Source organism: Mycteria americana, chromosome 5 (genome assembly GCF_035582795.1).
Source record: "Mycteria americana isolate JAX WOST 10 ecotype Jacksonville Zoo and Gardens chromosome 5, USCA_MyAme_1.0, whole genome shotgun sequence".
Taxonomy (NCBI): domain Eukaryota; kingdom Metazoa; phylum Chordata; class Aves; order Ciconiiformes; family Ciconiidae; genus Mycteria; species Mycteria americana.
In genome coordinates, this window is record NC_134369.1 from 64,951,439 (window position 1) to 64,967,693 (window position 16,255).

The 16,255-nt window shown below is 36.6% G+C and overlaps 1 protein-coding gene across 3 annotated transcripts in view; it reads right to left on the reverse strand.

The window, feature by feature from the left end:
• Nucleotides 1-16,255, reverse strand: part of NUDT14 (nudix hydrolase 14) — a 62,418-nt gene that overhangs the window by 28,993 nt on the left and 17,170 nt on the right. For all 3 annotated transcript variants that reach the window (XM_075503744.1, XM_075503745.1, XM_075503743.1), the window contains one exon: nucleotides 4,888-4,931. In XM_075503744.1, the coding sequence (XP_075359859.1) occupies nucleotides 4,888-4,904 (17 nt within the window). In that variant the 5' untranslated portion in view covers nucleotides 4,905-4,931. The remainder of the gene's footprint in view (nucleotides 1-4,887; nucleotides 4,932-16,255) is intronic.

The window sequence follows — 16,255 nt, forward strand, 5'->3', positions numbered from 1 at the left end:
CACAGCATAACAAGGGTACAGAGTTGTAAGGTTTTTGGTCCTAATGCCTTTTCCTTGTCACATGACATTTTCAGGGTTAAGAGGAACTCACATAACAATCTTGCATACAATTCAGTCTCCTCAAATTTTTTTCTTTCAAATGTAGTGTACTTTACAGTGAATTTTTCATACTTGTAAACAGAGAAGTAGCCATAATTTTGCTTTATATCCATTCACAAAGCAATTTGAAAGTTGCCCTTCTATTTGTCAACTAGCAAAAGGTACGGTTATGTTCCTGTTCTCGAACGTTATTACTCAAAGCACAAAAGCGAGCACATGACTGTACACTGACCTTCATCTGTTCCCAAATTATGTCTTTTAAAAGCCTTGAATCTGTTTAAGGGGAGTTGCTGAAACCTGAAACGAACTTGGTCTATTGCTTTATAAATTAGATGAATGTCAAACTTAAGTATTACATTTCAGGCTCTTACTGTACTAAATATAGCAAAATTAGGATAAGGGAGAATATAACTAGAACGTGAGTCTGGTTTTAGAGAATTTTTTGTTACAGACATCGATGATTACTTTGTAATATTTGGTACGTTTCTATTTCTGACAGAACATCATCATAAATTTGCAGAAGGAAAATGTCCTCCTGATGAGATTTTTTATTTTTAAAAGCTGTAACCTTAAAAAAAAAATAACAATTCCTTTCCCCGCAAATCACATCACCACAAATTGCTAACTAGTTCCGATAGACCCTAGTCTAAGAAGCATCTTGAAATACACCTTGCATTTAAATTTTCATCTCTTGCACTCCGCTTGATTTTCATAAGGATACGTTTAATAATGAGCAAACCCACCATCTGAGTATTCAGAGGAAAGTAAACTTAATTAGAAAAGCAAACAGTGCATAAAATAACTGCAGAAAGCATCTTTTGCTCTGTGTCACTGCTTAACACAACAGGCCAGAACTATGTAACACTTGCAAGCACCACCTCAATAAACTTGTTAAATAATTACAATTGAAAAGAGGTAATCGGGGATTTTTATTTTTCTTCATTCATTTTTAGTAATTTTCACTGTGGTTTCTAACACCATAATAAAACCTTGCAATGAGCTCCTATAATGTTCATCTGCATGTTTCAAAGAAAGATTAACTTAAACGTAACTCCGCAGGACAAGAATGATAGTGAATGCATTCTTTTCCAATAGAAAAATGGCTTGTAAGTTGACAGATTTCTTGACAAGTTTACAAATTTTTGACAGTTGTCAGATGGGAACTGTAACATTCATTAAGTATTTAATCTACTTATAAAATCCTAGAAACCTTCAGGTTGCAAGAGACTTTTGGAGATCATCTGATCTAACCTCCTGATGAAAACAGGACTAACTTCTAAGTTAGGTCTGATTTCTTGTCCAGTCAAGGTTTGAATTTCTCCAAGGATGGAGGTTCCTCAACCTGTCTGAGCAAAGGGTTCCAGGGCTTAACTACTCTCCGTGGGTAAGTTTTTGTGTCCTGGGTCTTCCTTCTGTTACAATTTAAACCTAAATATAGTAGGAAATGCTGCTGCTTTTGTCTATACAGACACTCAATTGACTTTTGACAACACAGGTTTTGAAGGTTTGCCTTGGTAACAGTTTATTGTGTGGCCAGTAATAATTTTGCAAAAAGTTGGGGTTTTTTTTCTTTAACTGGTATAGAGGGATTGAGAGCAAGCAATTACATGTTCAGCAGAAATTACAACCTGAATAAAGCAGAGGTGACTCCAGGACTGATACCCTAGTTCTGAACAGTCTTGATCTTAAGAATGCTCAGGAGCCACACACTGTAGACTCAAGCCCAGGTCTGCAATAACTAAGAAGAAAAAAAGAGAGGGGGGAAAAAAAGGAATATCTGATAAAAAATCTGCTATTTCAGCTTGTGCTAGTGTCACCCCAGCTTGCGTATGGTTAATTGATCTTGTCCTACTGCAATATATTGTGAGATTTTACAAGGAGGTGACTCACACTTAAGGCAAATGAAATGACTACTGCAGTCCTCATGTTTTTGTCTTTGTATAATTTAATCAGCTGTTCATCTGAACAGTTGGAAAGGATAAATTTATACAAAAATAACTTCATTTCTCTTGCTAAAGATTTTCCTGTATTAAGTCTATATTCTGAATATCTGTTGAATATTGGCTTATGTTGACCTCATTTGAAATGAGGAAGAATCCAGCACACAAGCTCTCAGTTCCTTTGGAACCCCAAAGGAACCCAGCACACAAGCTCTCTGTTCACTGCCGTACAGCAAGGAAGTCAGCCTTAAGCAAATGTTTACTTATGCTGATGAAAGAGGATGACAGATAAAGGCATAAGTTAGGCTCAATGTCTGTTTTTATATGATTAGCACAGGTGTTTTTTTTGTGTATTCAGTATCATTAGATTCATTACACATACCTATTATATGTAAATGTATAATATATACATGTACTTTACATATCTGGCATTCCAATGCCTATGGTCAATTTAGGTAAACAGCCTTTTTAAAAAAATTTGGAGCATTTAACACTGTTACAGCATTTTCAGAAGTAAAATAAGTTTTGAGTACTTTTGAAAAAGGGGTCTTAATTATAGAAAAGAGATCTTAATTATGGAAAACACCTACGATCTTCCTGAAGAAGACATACGCACTAGGAAATACTGACCAGCAGGACATGTGTCCCAGAAACCCCTCCTCTTCTTCAAGATTTTATCCTTCATTAGGAGTAATGAACCTCTAAGAGACCCCTAAGTATGAAGTCCTCTATGCTCTTCAGCAACTAGACAACGTGACTTTTCCATGTAACTAGCATCACAGCTGTCCTATTAAAATACAATAAAATGGAGGGTTTCAATGCGTTATAAGGAATTTTGAACCTGACTGATCTATCTGATAATAATTGGCTTCATATTCACAAATAGAATTTATGTAAAACCATGGATTTGCTATACAGAAAGTTCACATTATTACCTTTGGTGTCAGAAGTTGCACTGAATTTACTTATAAAACAGCATTAGACATTCTACAGTTCAACAGTAGTCACTAATAAGTTAGGATGGCAGCTGTTGTACATCTGAAGCTAACAAATGTTATGTGACCAGAGATGACTGGCATGACATGTGGCCGTAGCCTTTTTATACAGTTATGTTCTCAACTATTTTAAAAATGTCCACAAAAGTCCTTCAGAAATACTGTTCTCAAGAAGTTCATGGAAAACTGATCCTTTTAATATTTACCCCACTCAGTTAGTTGCATATATTCACACATTATCACAGAGTGATAATCTAAAGTTTAAACAAAAATAATAATACAAATTATTCATCTGGAAGTCATGTTCTCAGCACTGTGACTTGAAGCTGGATTCACTTGCTTGAAAGTACAGGGCATATATTAAATTTCCAGCAATCAATTATCATTTCAGCCTTTGTATCTGCGATCATAAATTCAGGCACATGCCCATATGGATAGACAAAGTGCAAAGACAGAACTGTCTTCCAGGCAAATTCCAAAAGCAAGTGTGAAGTTCAGTACTGAAATATCACTCTCTTTTCTGTCCTCGTTCTCAAGCAGTACGTGCATTTTTAATCTATGTAATATTTCCCCATTCTTCCTGGAACTTTTACCTTCATAATGTTTATATTGATAAAAAGTCTTGCTATCACTTTATGTCCATCCCAGGTACCTACACACAAAAAGACTCACTGTAAGGATTTTGAGGGTTCCAATAGAGAAGAATTTCCAAAAATGCAATTGATTTTACCTACTTATTTCACGGACAAGAATACATCTCTCAACATGGTTCCGGTTATAAGTCACAATTTCTTTTGCCATTAGTGTTTTGCTACATTTTTTACATTTAATAGGTTTAGAGAAGCTACGTTGTTATCTTTGCTTTTTATTTTTATCTTCTAGTACCTGAATTTTCAGTGACTAGATTAAATATTTATACTTTTTTAAAAAGATATATGAATATTTTAGTATTTAATAACTCTGAGACTGGGTCTGTTTCATATAATACCCTATTTGTTATAATTTTGCATGAACTGATCTTTGAAGTCAGGAGTTAACTGCTTTTCTTCCCTGATAGGAGAAATACAATTGGAAAGACAGAACAAAGTTGCTGACCATCCATTTCTTCCCACGTGCTTAAGAGAGGGTTTTGGTGTACAGAATGGAGGGCCTGAAAGGTTTCAGGCATTTGTAAAGTTACTTGAATCAGGTTTTGCCTAAAACATCCTTATATAGCAGTGATGGAGAGAATTAAAATAAAAAAGTTAGCATAATACTAGATCTACTCAAACATAAAACAGAATCTCTACTTTATTCCAAGTAATTACCAGTGAAAAAAAAATCAAATAGTATGACCATAAGTTTAGATTCCTTTTTAACAGTCTTTATATTAGGACAATTCCTGGGATTGTATATTGCAAGGTGAGAGAGTATGGTCACATACTTGGGACCAGACCATTTAATGGCACAAATAAAAACAGGGTTAAGTATGTGGGGGGCAGAGTCCTTCCTTCAGGTGATATTTTCACATTCAAAAAAGAAAATATCATACAATCCAAACTTTCAGTTCCATCTTCTATGTAATCATGAAAATGTACAATGCATCATGTGCCAAAACTCTAATATTTGAAAAGTCAAGCACAGACTAAACTTACTGAAAACATAATAAACCACGAGGAGATTTTAAAATTTCTGCTAATTCTGTCTAAAATAGTAGAGAACTATCTGCAAGTATTACACAAGAAGTGAGAATTGAAGAGGAAGTTGGAAGAAAAAGAAGTGACTCCACATCAACAAGATTTGACCAATGGAAGAGAACACGGTATGAAAAACAACATAAAGACAAAAGGAAATAATGTGATTCCATCTGTTACCTGTCATGTGTCCTCATAAAATCCCAGAACTTCTTAGTGCCATTCTAGGGGAAAAAAACAAATAAATCCATCAGTAAAATTAATTCCAATTGAAAAATGACTATAATGAAATTTAACAAAATTTTAAAAGGCATTTCTTTGAAAATTTGGTGTAGCTGGTTTTATTTATGAGACCATTATTCTGCATTTTGACAGTAAGTATAATAGATGCTGAGAATCATCTTAGGACAGTTCAAAATCTTAGATCCACAGTATTACGCTGACAACTAACTTAAGATGTGGTAGTCTTCGGGCCCAATTTTGGCCACAGTATCAACTTCAGATGCCCAATCTAATCATTCAGGTGCTAGGAAGCTGTAAGCAGCTACATTTTAACCAGTAAAATAACCCATAGATCTAAGTTCTCCAATGTCCAGAAATGGTCTTATCTTAGGAGGACAGCTCAGCGCTTACCTCCTAACTAAACTCATTTGGGATCCAGGAACAAGACATCCTTCCCTCTAACCCCTTACAAGGCCCAACCGCTGTTGTTCTGCACTGCTTGTGGTGGCAAAGATACTGTCAAACAGTAGGCTCGAAGTCACAGCACTCACCCAAGAACTGGGAGACTTAAGATGGATTCTTGTCTCAAGTTGGGCCAATTTGTGTCCTCTGCTATCTTAAAAGAACGACACCCACTACAGCACTGCTGAAACCAATCCCTGAAAACAAGCATTCTTCCACAGTTATAATGAACACTTGCTTACATTTATATTCTATCTTCTATAATCATCTATATCAATTAATACACACCAGTTAACGGAGACATGAATATGATTCTTTACCCTGCTTATCAGAAGTGTGATGGTATTTTCCAGCTGAAATACAACTCAAGAGATTTCACTCCTATATGTCAGTTTTCAGTCTATATAAGGAATCAGTATGCAACCAGAGGAAATTCTTTTGGTTGATACCTTTCTCTTATTAGCAAAGCAAAAACCAGACCTGCTGAAAACCTACATACCTAAAATACGCTTAATGTGAAAAGCGGCACAAGCTCTCTATTATAAAGTATGGTTAAATGGATGATCAAACCCTGAGCAACTGGTTAATGATTTAAAGCAGGTAAATGTGAGCAATGAAAGAAGAATCAAGTTCAGTTGGTGGGTAAAGGTGCCAACCAATATAGACAGGCCCTTCAGCTCTATTACAGATGTCATGGCTACCAAGTACACAACAGCTGGTGGGGATTAGATAACAAGCACTCTGGTTCAGAGATTAAGCTCCTGAGCTTTATGAGTTTACCAAGCTTTTTGGAAGAGTGACTGTTTGCTTGCTAGCTGGGTTTTCCTTCATTCCCACAACTCTAATTATACACAGTTGTTCACCTCAACAGAAACTCTAGTCTACTCTTCCATTGGTATCTGTGCATACCTTCTGCCAGCATTGACAGCAATCAAATGCGTGCATTGGAAGAGAAGCCCTGTCATTGTTTAAATGCAATATAATGTTGAAAGAGAAATAAAGACAGCAAATTCTCAGTGTGAACTGAAATATTAAAGCTATTGTTTATCGAGCTGAGTGTATATCCAATCTGTTCTACCTGGTGAGAGACAGAGGAACAACTTTGAAAGGACTATGACACAACAGATAGTTGCAACACTTGAACTTAATACCATAGGCTATATTGTGTGGTAAAATAATTTAAGGTATCAAATGTGTATGGTCTGCTCAACCCTTTTGTAGGTTTATTTCTACCTGTAAGACATGTATTTGTGGGATTTTCTCTTGTTTGCAGACTGCCCTGCAATTTTCTATTTGACATGAGTGAGTTGGGAAACTGTGGACCACGGATAATGTCTTCTGCATGTACCTTCATATTGATACTCCCGTTTCAACCTTCCCCTGCACCAAATGGTAAGATGTGCTACCATCATCCATTCTCCCTTTGTCGTGTCCACTTGGGAGAAATGCAGGTGCCCAGCTGATGGAGACGACAAAAACGCCTGAATCAAGGCTCTCCTTGCATTAATTTAGGCTATTAGTCCTGTGATACCACTTTCTAACGTATAATCCCAGCAACAATCTTCCTGGCTCTTTCCTCCTGCCATCATTTTGCAAATTATAGAGCCTGACTGCTTGGGAGCACTTAGGAAAGGGTTTCAAATAGCTGAGGAAAATTACACCCTAGAGAATGATCCTCATCCAGATGGGATGCATCAGATTTGAATGACCTCTTCTCAGGGATGAGCCCCATTAGCATTAACAGAATCTACCTCACAAACGTGCACATAATTTTTAACAGAAAGTAAAAGAAGAAACTTAGTACCTAAAAATAAATTAATCAGAAAATAAAATCTGTATTTGCTATTTTCTAAGTGGCTGGAGAGCACATAAAGCATTTTCTCTACAACACGATTTGATTAGTTTAAGACCCAAATTCAAAACCAGCCACAGGCTAAATTAATTTGAGTCTGTCCGTTCAAGATGTTGGTTATCATCATACACTCTGACTGGACAATGTTTGTTAAGCTATTTTCTGCTTGTATTTGAATAAAAAAAATTATTTCATATGATCAACCTGCACCTGTCCAAATAAATAAATCAATAAACAAATGAAACATTCCAATATCTCATTGTTTACAGTGGCAGAAACTCAAATGAGCCCCATTCATGCCCTATTGTCCAAGTCAAATGTAATTTGAACCCAACCGTATGGAGTTGAGTTTCTATTGTACCCAATGCATGGTTCTTTCCTAACAGACTAGTATGAAGGTTGCTAATTATTAATAGCATGTAAACAGTTACCAATGGTTCTTATGCTGCTTTACATACTTTACAGAACATTAATTCTAACCAGTTTCTGACCAAGTACATCAAGCTGTATGTAATATATCTTATCTTTAAGACAAAAATATTAATTGTTGAAACTGATCAAGATTCACGCTTTTAAAAGCCAAGTAGCCATGATTACATGTTAAACTGTTCCATTCCATATATCCTGATCTTTGACAATGCTGTCCTATCAGCACAGTTACAGATAGTTGGAAAGAATTAAAGGTATCAATGGTCAATCAACATCACTCCCAAAAAAGAGAAATATCTTTGTGAAATACAAAAGCTCTCTCAAACCCTTAATGCTCTTCATTTTAATAAACATATATGTTTTCATTATTTTAAAATAGTCCATTCTCCAATGTCTAACAAGGAACAGTCAAAGTATCTCTCAATGAAGTGAGAGAAGTAAGTATAATTGATTCCTGGGAGATCTAAACACTGACGACGGGAAGGAGAAAAAAGTATATTACCACATTTAAGAAAGATTTAAAAAATTATTGTTCAAATAGGAAATGTGTCCTGTGATGTTTTATAAAGACAAATATGTCAAAAGTATTTTATATTAGTTTTTATCTGTTCAGAAATGCTGTTCTGATACTGCAACAACCTTGTATAACACATATTTGATTTGGTAAATCTTTAATCACAAAGTAATCACACTCTAGTTCTGTGCTCAGTGATCACGTTATGTGATGTTGCAATGCTGAACTAGTGCATATAGTATGTGTAAATTAATAAAGCTGTATTCCAGGAGAGGCAGCATGTGAGACAACTTCGTTTCATATTACACAGAAGACAGATTACTTACATAAGCACAAATTGCATAAGAAAGCTGTATCAGGTCAGATGAGATGTCCATCTTGCCTGTCTCTAACAGCGAAAGGAAAATTTAAGAACAGAGGAAGCATATAGCAATGCTTCCCCAGAATACTCTTCCAAGCTTTTGACAAAAGGCAGCTGAAGGCTGTCAAAAGACGATCCCTCAAAAAGGCATCCAAATTAAACACAGTCCTCCCTCCACCCCGAAAAGCAAGCACAGATAGCCATTTCTATACTATTTGAATGTGCAATAGCATGTCACAAGTCCTGCTCATCTTGTCTATAAGACTGACTTGATAATGGCATTGACAACTTAGAATTGCAACAGTATGCTACCAGCTTGACAGTCTGCACAAGGAGAACTCGATCCCTTTTGGTTCAAGTGATTCCAGGACAACCATGCACTGCAAAGAGCTCTCTGCTAGACAAGTGTTGACAGTGCATGCAAGTTCAGCAGATGTGACTCCTACCAGTGGAGAGCTGTTTATGATGCCACCCATACTTGATCTCTACATTCTCTGTCCTCCTTCCATCCTTGAAATCATTCTCCTAAGACTCTTCCTGCATCTGCTCAATGCCATAATTACAGGCAGGAGCCTGTTCACACCGTCTGTTATGGATAAGTTGGATTTGTCTGCAGCCTGTAATCAAAATACCATTCTTTTTCCCACCTACACTCTCTCTCTCTGGCTAAAATGCCTTAAGAATCACTGCACCCAGGGATATCTGTCTTCTGCTTTCGTGCACTACCTTAGGCAATATAATGTCTGAACAACATGGTCAAATTGCTGTCAGCAAATACCTATGCAAAGGATATCTTTTGCTTACTAGAGAAACTCGCCTAAGACTTAGCCCAGGTTAGCCAATAAAGAAAATAAAAAGGACAGGCTATACTACTGATGTAGGAAGAAACATTAACTGGCACTCATGGTGATACAGGGTGTGCTCCACATGTGACAGACCTTGGACATGCTGTGAAACAAGTCACTGGGAGTTTCCCTCTCTACTCTTCATTCGGGGCAGCTTGAATGCCTTCCTCCCTATTTTCCCTGAGGGCAGCACCCATACACAGTCTGCCACCTGAGAAGCTCTTGAACCAGCTCATACGTCAGGTAAATGTGTCTCCACACCTACCAATACTCAGCTCAGTGCTACACTGATACCATCCTGGGCCTTCAAAAAACCCCCAACTCAAACAAACCAACCCCCCCCTCAGTTTGGCTGTGGTCTCTACTGTTGTGTACAGCCCTGCTGGGATTCACAATTTCTCTGTAGATGCAGCTTTTTCAAATGGAGGGAATAAATACTTAAACACAATTTTAGAGAGACAGATGTAGGCCTTTCCTCAAGGACCATCTCCAAGGACCCTCCCAAAGAATGGGATCTGTTTATAAATAATGGAAGTGAATTAGAGCTGTGGTGCCCCAGTTGTAACTAAAAAGACCTGCACCCTTCCAATGCTACTGAGTTTCGAGATGAGGAAGTGAAAGGGATAGCGGTGCAGCAGGCCATGCCGTGCAGCTAAAGGTAACCTAGGTACAGTGCCACACTAAGGGCTGACATGGCAGAAGTCTGTAAAATCATGAATGACATGGAGATGGTGAATGTGAAACAATTATTCACTATTTCTCATAATATAGAAGCACTATCTCATAGCAGGCTACCTGAGGAGAAAGCCTAAGGCTTATGTGGGCACTGAACTGTCTCCTTTCAAGGAGCCAGTGCTGAAGCCCAGCAGCTGCACAGAGAAGTTTGCCTTGCTTGTTTTATGTGTAAAACAATTAACGGGTAGCTTCTGAAACACCTACTGTATTACATATATGTTTTAAACACGTGTAATTAAAGGTTTATACTTCTTAGATTTTATTAAAGGTTTTATTCTGAAGAGTAAACTCAAAATATGTTAGTGTAACAGGTGCAAGAACACTCACAAAACCCCTTTAAATGCTTCCTTTAACTCTGTAGTAATTGTTTCACAACATCACAAGGGTGTCTAAAATAAATCCTCCACATGCAGGTTTACAGTAACAGATTTCCTGTAGTTACCCTGTTGGGAGTTCAGACCATTCAACAAATCGAAATTTATGTTGGATTTGCACTCATTTACATGACTGCTTGTAATGAGCTCTGGACAGACAACATGTGACTGAAGCAGAAACAATCTTTACCCAAAATCTACTTAAAGCTTCTCCTATCTTATTTGCCTTATTTAAGTATTTAATATTTTATAAAGCAACTGAATTAAAGGCACTGCCCTATGTCATCTCCCATGTTTATCCACAGAAAACCTGCTTGGACAGACAAAGCCAAAGTTGCCAAGAACTGCAAAGTCACACCAAAACCACCTCCGTAAAAAGGTGTATACCTTGTACCTCATACCTTGTATTACAGATTTTTGAGGAGACTGGTAACAGGCCATGCAGGCAGATCCCTTAAAATGTTGGAGACCTATGTCCAAAATAAGCAAACTAACTTCACATATGCCACTAAAAGAGGAAAAAAATCTGTTTGTGACAATGATTAACTTCTTACTGTTTACATTACAGGAGAGACAACACAACGTTTGGTGACCCATTGTGATAGGCACTAAACATATGTAATGGGAACAGTTCCTGTTCAATGATCTTACAATTCATTTAGAGCCCAGACAAAAGTTGGTGTAAACAAAAAGTGACAGTTAAGGAAAAACGACAAATACATTATGGTATAGATAAGCTACACGCACGAGTTATGAAGGTTAAAATGACAAACAACAGTCATGATCCCCTAGCCTCTACCAGTTGGACTGGGTTTAAAGTAGTCATCCAAGAAGTAAATGTTCCATGTTTGCGAAAAAATCCAACTCGAGAAGTTGAAGCCACTATAACATAAAATTAACTCTGTCCTCACTGCTCCATTTAGTCTGTTTCCACGCTCCTAAGACACAAAAGCAGTTAATGTCCTTAATGCAAAGCAATTATGACCATTCTTCATCCAATAAAATAGTAACACTATAGGTAAAGAAAAACAGATAAGAGAATTAATTGGCAAATAACGGTCTTAAACCAGAGTCAGCAAAGCCAAGCAAGTGTGCGGTCCCTGTTTAATGATTTATATGTAACAAAACAGTAAAACTCCCTAGAGGAATAATCAGATTTTGCTTTTTTCTGTTCTCAAAATTTTGTTTAAGGTATGAGGGTATTTTTTTCTTTAAAAATGTGTAAAACTTGTTTTTCTGTTGCACTTATTTTCACATTCAACCAATCTTCTATAAATTTACCTACACAGTTTAATATCAATGTGCACAGCAATGCCTCTATCTGGAAATTCACTACGCATTCTGTTGTTGAGGTGTCTACTTGTTGCCCAGAACTGTGTGGCAAGAGAACACCAAACCTGTCACTTTGTTAGATGGGTTTTCGTCAGGTTAATCCACATGAGCAGCATGCCCAGGGAATCAAGCAACTCACTCATGAAGACAGACAAAAATGTGCACCGACGCAGCCAGCTCCTGCAGCCTCCTGCCACCTTTATTTCCTTAAGTGGTCTTAGCTTAATGCTTTTCAGTCATATTCACCTTTTTATGACCAATAAAAGCTGCCAAGAGGTAAATTTGCAATAAAAGCAACTCAGTAATTCATTACTTTTGGTTTATAAAATATATGCTCCTACAATGGGAATATATGCCCTGAAAATGTGCATTAGCTGCTGCTTCTCCTTGAGCCACAGTTCTTGGGCTAAATAGAGTGGACTTCCCCTATGGTAAACCCAGCAAGATAGGAGGTACTGGATGCTAAAAGTTAAGCCCTCATCCCTCTGTAAATGAACCCTTCCCTTCCACTCTCCACCCGCTATAGAAGAAGTGCTCCTATCAGTTGACATTTCCTTGTTACATTTCTTTTTCCAGCTTAATGGAATCTGATGTCACATCTGTAGCAGTTTTCAGTGGAAACATATGAGGATTTATAATCTAATATAAACCATTTCTTGCCAGCTGAATTATTAATGCTATAACTCTTTGTTATATATAATTAATACATAATGTTTCCAGTGTCCACAATGATGTGCCCACAGAAGCTGTACTTCCAGGCCAAACTCAGGACTGAATACTTTTTGCTTTTCACTTCCTATCATACAATTAGTGGCCAAATTACCTTGCACTGCCTGAATATTTTTCATAGTATTTTCAACACTATACAAAAATAAAAAAATAAACCACCAGCTTTGACTCCCAAAAATGCATAGTTTGGGATTTTTTTTAAGAAATAAAGCATTAGTAGTCAACATGATACTGTGAAACCTGTATAAGGAACAGAAATCAAACAGAGAAAGACAGCTAAAGCAAATCTGGACTTGTGATGTTTTCCAAATAAGAATAAAATAAAATAACCTGTTCCATAGGCCTTAAAAGTTTCATCACTTACTGTTGAATATTTTTATTGGATTAATAAGTTAGTGAGGTGGGTTTTTGCTTATAGAAGCTAGAGAGCTGCCATGCTGTATCTAAAAATCTTCTTCATCCAGAAGAAAACAGTGCAAAGGAACAGTCAAAACTTCAAGGACAATTAATATTCAACCTTTTCATCTAAAAGAAAAATCCTGTCCTGAACAGACTATTTTGCATACGCAATATGTTTGAAATGATTACTTATCACAGGTTTTTTGTCTACTTTAAAGGTTTGATTTGTGATAAGCAGGGAGAAAGCTGTCTTCTTTTTATATAATTACAGATTTCATAGAAAGTATTACATATCTTTCAAAATGAAAGGAAGCACTTTCAGCCAGCATAAAACCATGCAACTCAATTAAAAAAAATAATAAAATCAATAAAATCATTCTAATTTGCATTAGTTGAGTGCCTGGCCCTCTTTTTTTCCTTTTGAATGTGTACATCAGTATTAGGGAACTGTCTTATGCTTAGCTATCATATTGCACAACTACTAATTTAAATGCAAAGTGTTGCTATTAAACTCACTCAGTCCTAGGGTGCAGTCCCGTAACAGTGTAAGTCAATCGAAACCCAGGCTGCCCCTTTTTCTACCCCAGCTGCACATATCTGCTCTACCCGTACCTCATCATCGGCGTTTGTGTAACCACGCAGCAAGCTGGTTCTGGGAACTGATAGGATAAAAAAAAAGTGCTCTACTATACAACCTGATGAAAAAAATTATTTTTAGTAGTTAACATGAATGTAACGCCATTATATACGTACCAAGTTTTCACCACTGACTATTAAACAGAACAGCCTTGGTCTATTCAAAATTACTCCAAGAGGATAGAGATGTATCTGATAAGGAGTGTTCTAGAGAAAGACACATGCACACAAAAAAGCCTAAATTACAATTTCAGTCCACACCCACTAATCCACTCCATCAGACTGCACATGCTGGAGTAAATGAAGCCTCATCTTCAAAAGCAATTTGCAGAATTACTTGCTGATGTTGAAGAACTACTTCAAAAGAGTTTAAGTGTTATGGAATTCTACTGTTTTTTAAACAAGCCACTGTTTAAGCTCAAGAGGAGGGGGGGAGTGTTTGTTTTTTAAACAAAGCTTGTAAGATTTCATTACTAAACTATCCAGAATGTTTATTTTAAAAGCATCATGATTACAAATAATGGCGTTTTGCAGTTTTTAACTTACCCCTATTGAAATGTTTCAGTTAGAAATGACTGTTTTTACTGCCTTTGTGGAATCTGCATCCAAAAATACACAAACTGGTAACTTTTCAACAACATTAAAAATGAATGTTCTATCTAAAGCACAAACACTACTGCTGCTAACTGGCTTTAATGGACAATATTAACAATTTCATAAGTATGACTAAGCTAGCAAAGTTCATGGGGACAAAACATCCTACACACTAAAGAACAACGTGCCAGCTGCAGCTGATAGCAGTTCTGGGCAGGGCGTGGCAAAGCTGCTGTGGCCTACACTACACTCATTTTATGTATGAGGATCTCGAACAAGCGACAGAGGTACTCAACTCTATGTGATAGCAAACTCTTTGAGGCATGGACTTGACTTCTTATCTGAAATTAGCTGGAAGACATAAAGGTACTTCTTGAAGAAATCATAATGTATACCAGTGGAGACCACACCAGGGATACCTCAAGACACATAAAACGTAAGGTCATAGACTGTAATTTTTACAACCCATATCAATTTTCTCTTCAAAGTGAGGGTTATTCTGGTAGGAGTTTGTAATGAAACTGCAAACAGATGGTTATGGCAATAGAGTTTACTGTTCAAAGGTGCAATTTTTTCACACTTTAGGAGGTAAAATAAACAATGGAGAATGCATTAATTTATTCAACTGTTAGTGCAATACTGGGCCAAGCCACTTTGTTCATTTTATGTACATCAACTGCCAGAACAATTACAACTAAGATACTTGATGTGTAAGTAAACTTTCTTGTATAATCCTCTGGAAGTTTACTTTTCAGGTCACAGTTTGTTTTTTGTGTGTACTTTTCAACAATGGAGTTATTGCAGTTTAGCTTGGCATTCAACTATCAGTACGATCACTTACCTTTGAATGAAATTTATAAAACATGAGAATTAAGCAGATATAAGTACACTAAATTAAGTCAAATCTCCTTTCTCTCCTTGTTTTTATTATTAAGAACAACTGCATATACATATCAAACACGCTTTATTCCACAGCAAATACGTAGTAGTATACTGAAATCTATACTACAAAGAATAAGGATATGGTGCTTGCATTAAGAAACACGATATGCACAGAGGTCAAATTTATGACTTTTCTCACATCATTTTACTGCCAGGTCAGCATATAATTTAAGGTTATAAGTTGAGATACAGATGGGGCTTTCCTAGTACTAAGTTAACTCCAATTCTATTGAAAGGAACCAATTGCTAATAGATAGAGTTTTCAGACTCCAGTGTTATTGTATATAAATGACAAAATTTAAAGCAAGTATTCAACTTCTCTGTGTTTTACTTCAATTCCTGTCATATTATTAAATTTTGCTGCATGTATTTTCCCATTTTCACTAAACTGTGTTTTCCCTTTGAAGTCTGTGATACATTTTCTTATTTTGCAGGGATAAAAGGAACATACACTTTCCATATTTACAAAATTACTAACACTACTTTTTCCACAAAGTTACAGTAAAACATGAAATCTGAAACTTTGACTGGACATAGTTAAGGAATACATTCCTGATACTGAAAGATGATTTAACAGAGATAATATCATTTGCAAACTGTGCATTCAGCTCACATGACAGCAAAATACTTTTCTGTAAATAAGTACTGTACTTTCAAACAGATGTATTACACATCTCACATAGCCACTTATATCCATACTTGCTGAAAACCTGCACAGCAAAGGCTATTTTTGTAATCTTTTCCCTATATTTTTCTGTTATTGTTAAAGAAAAAATCTCACACAATTTGCAGTAACAATTTATTTGCAAAATTACTATCAAAGGGACAAAAACTCAGAAAATTTAAACCACTAAGATTTCCTTTGCCATACTTTCTGCTTAATCTGACCTATATGAGCACTTCCGTCAAAATAGTATCACCCTCCCCTTCCCTGCTTTCCGCACAGTCTCCTGTGTGCAAACAGCACAAACATTTCTGCAACCACACACTGAGCCACACTAAAGATGTCACCTGGTTAAACCAACTCAACACAAAAAAGCTTCTCCATGGCTAGTCATGTTGCCACTGCATAAACATGTGTGCCACACAAAAGAGGGGACAACTGTACTTGTAATTTCATGT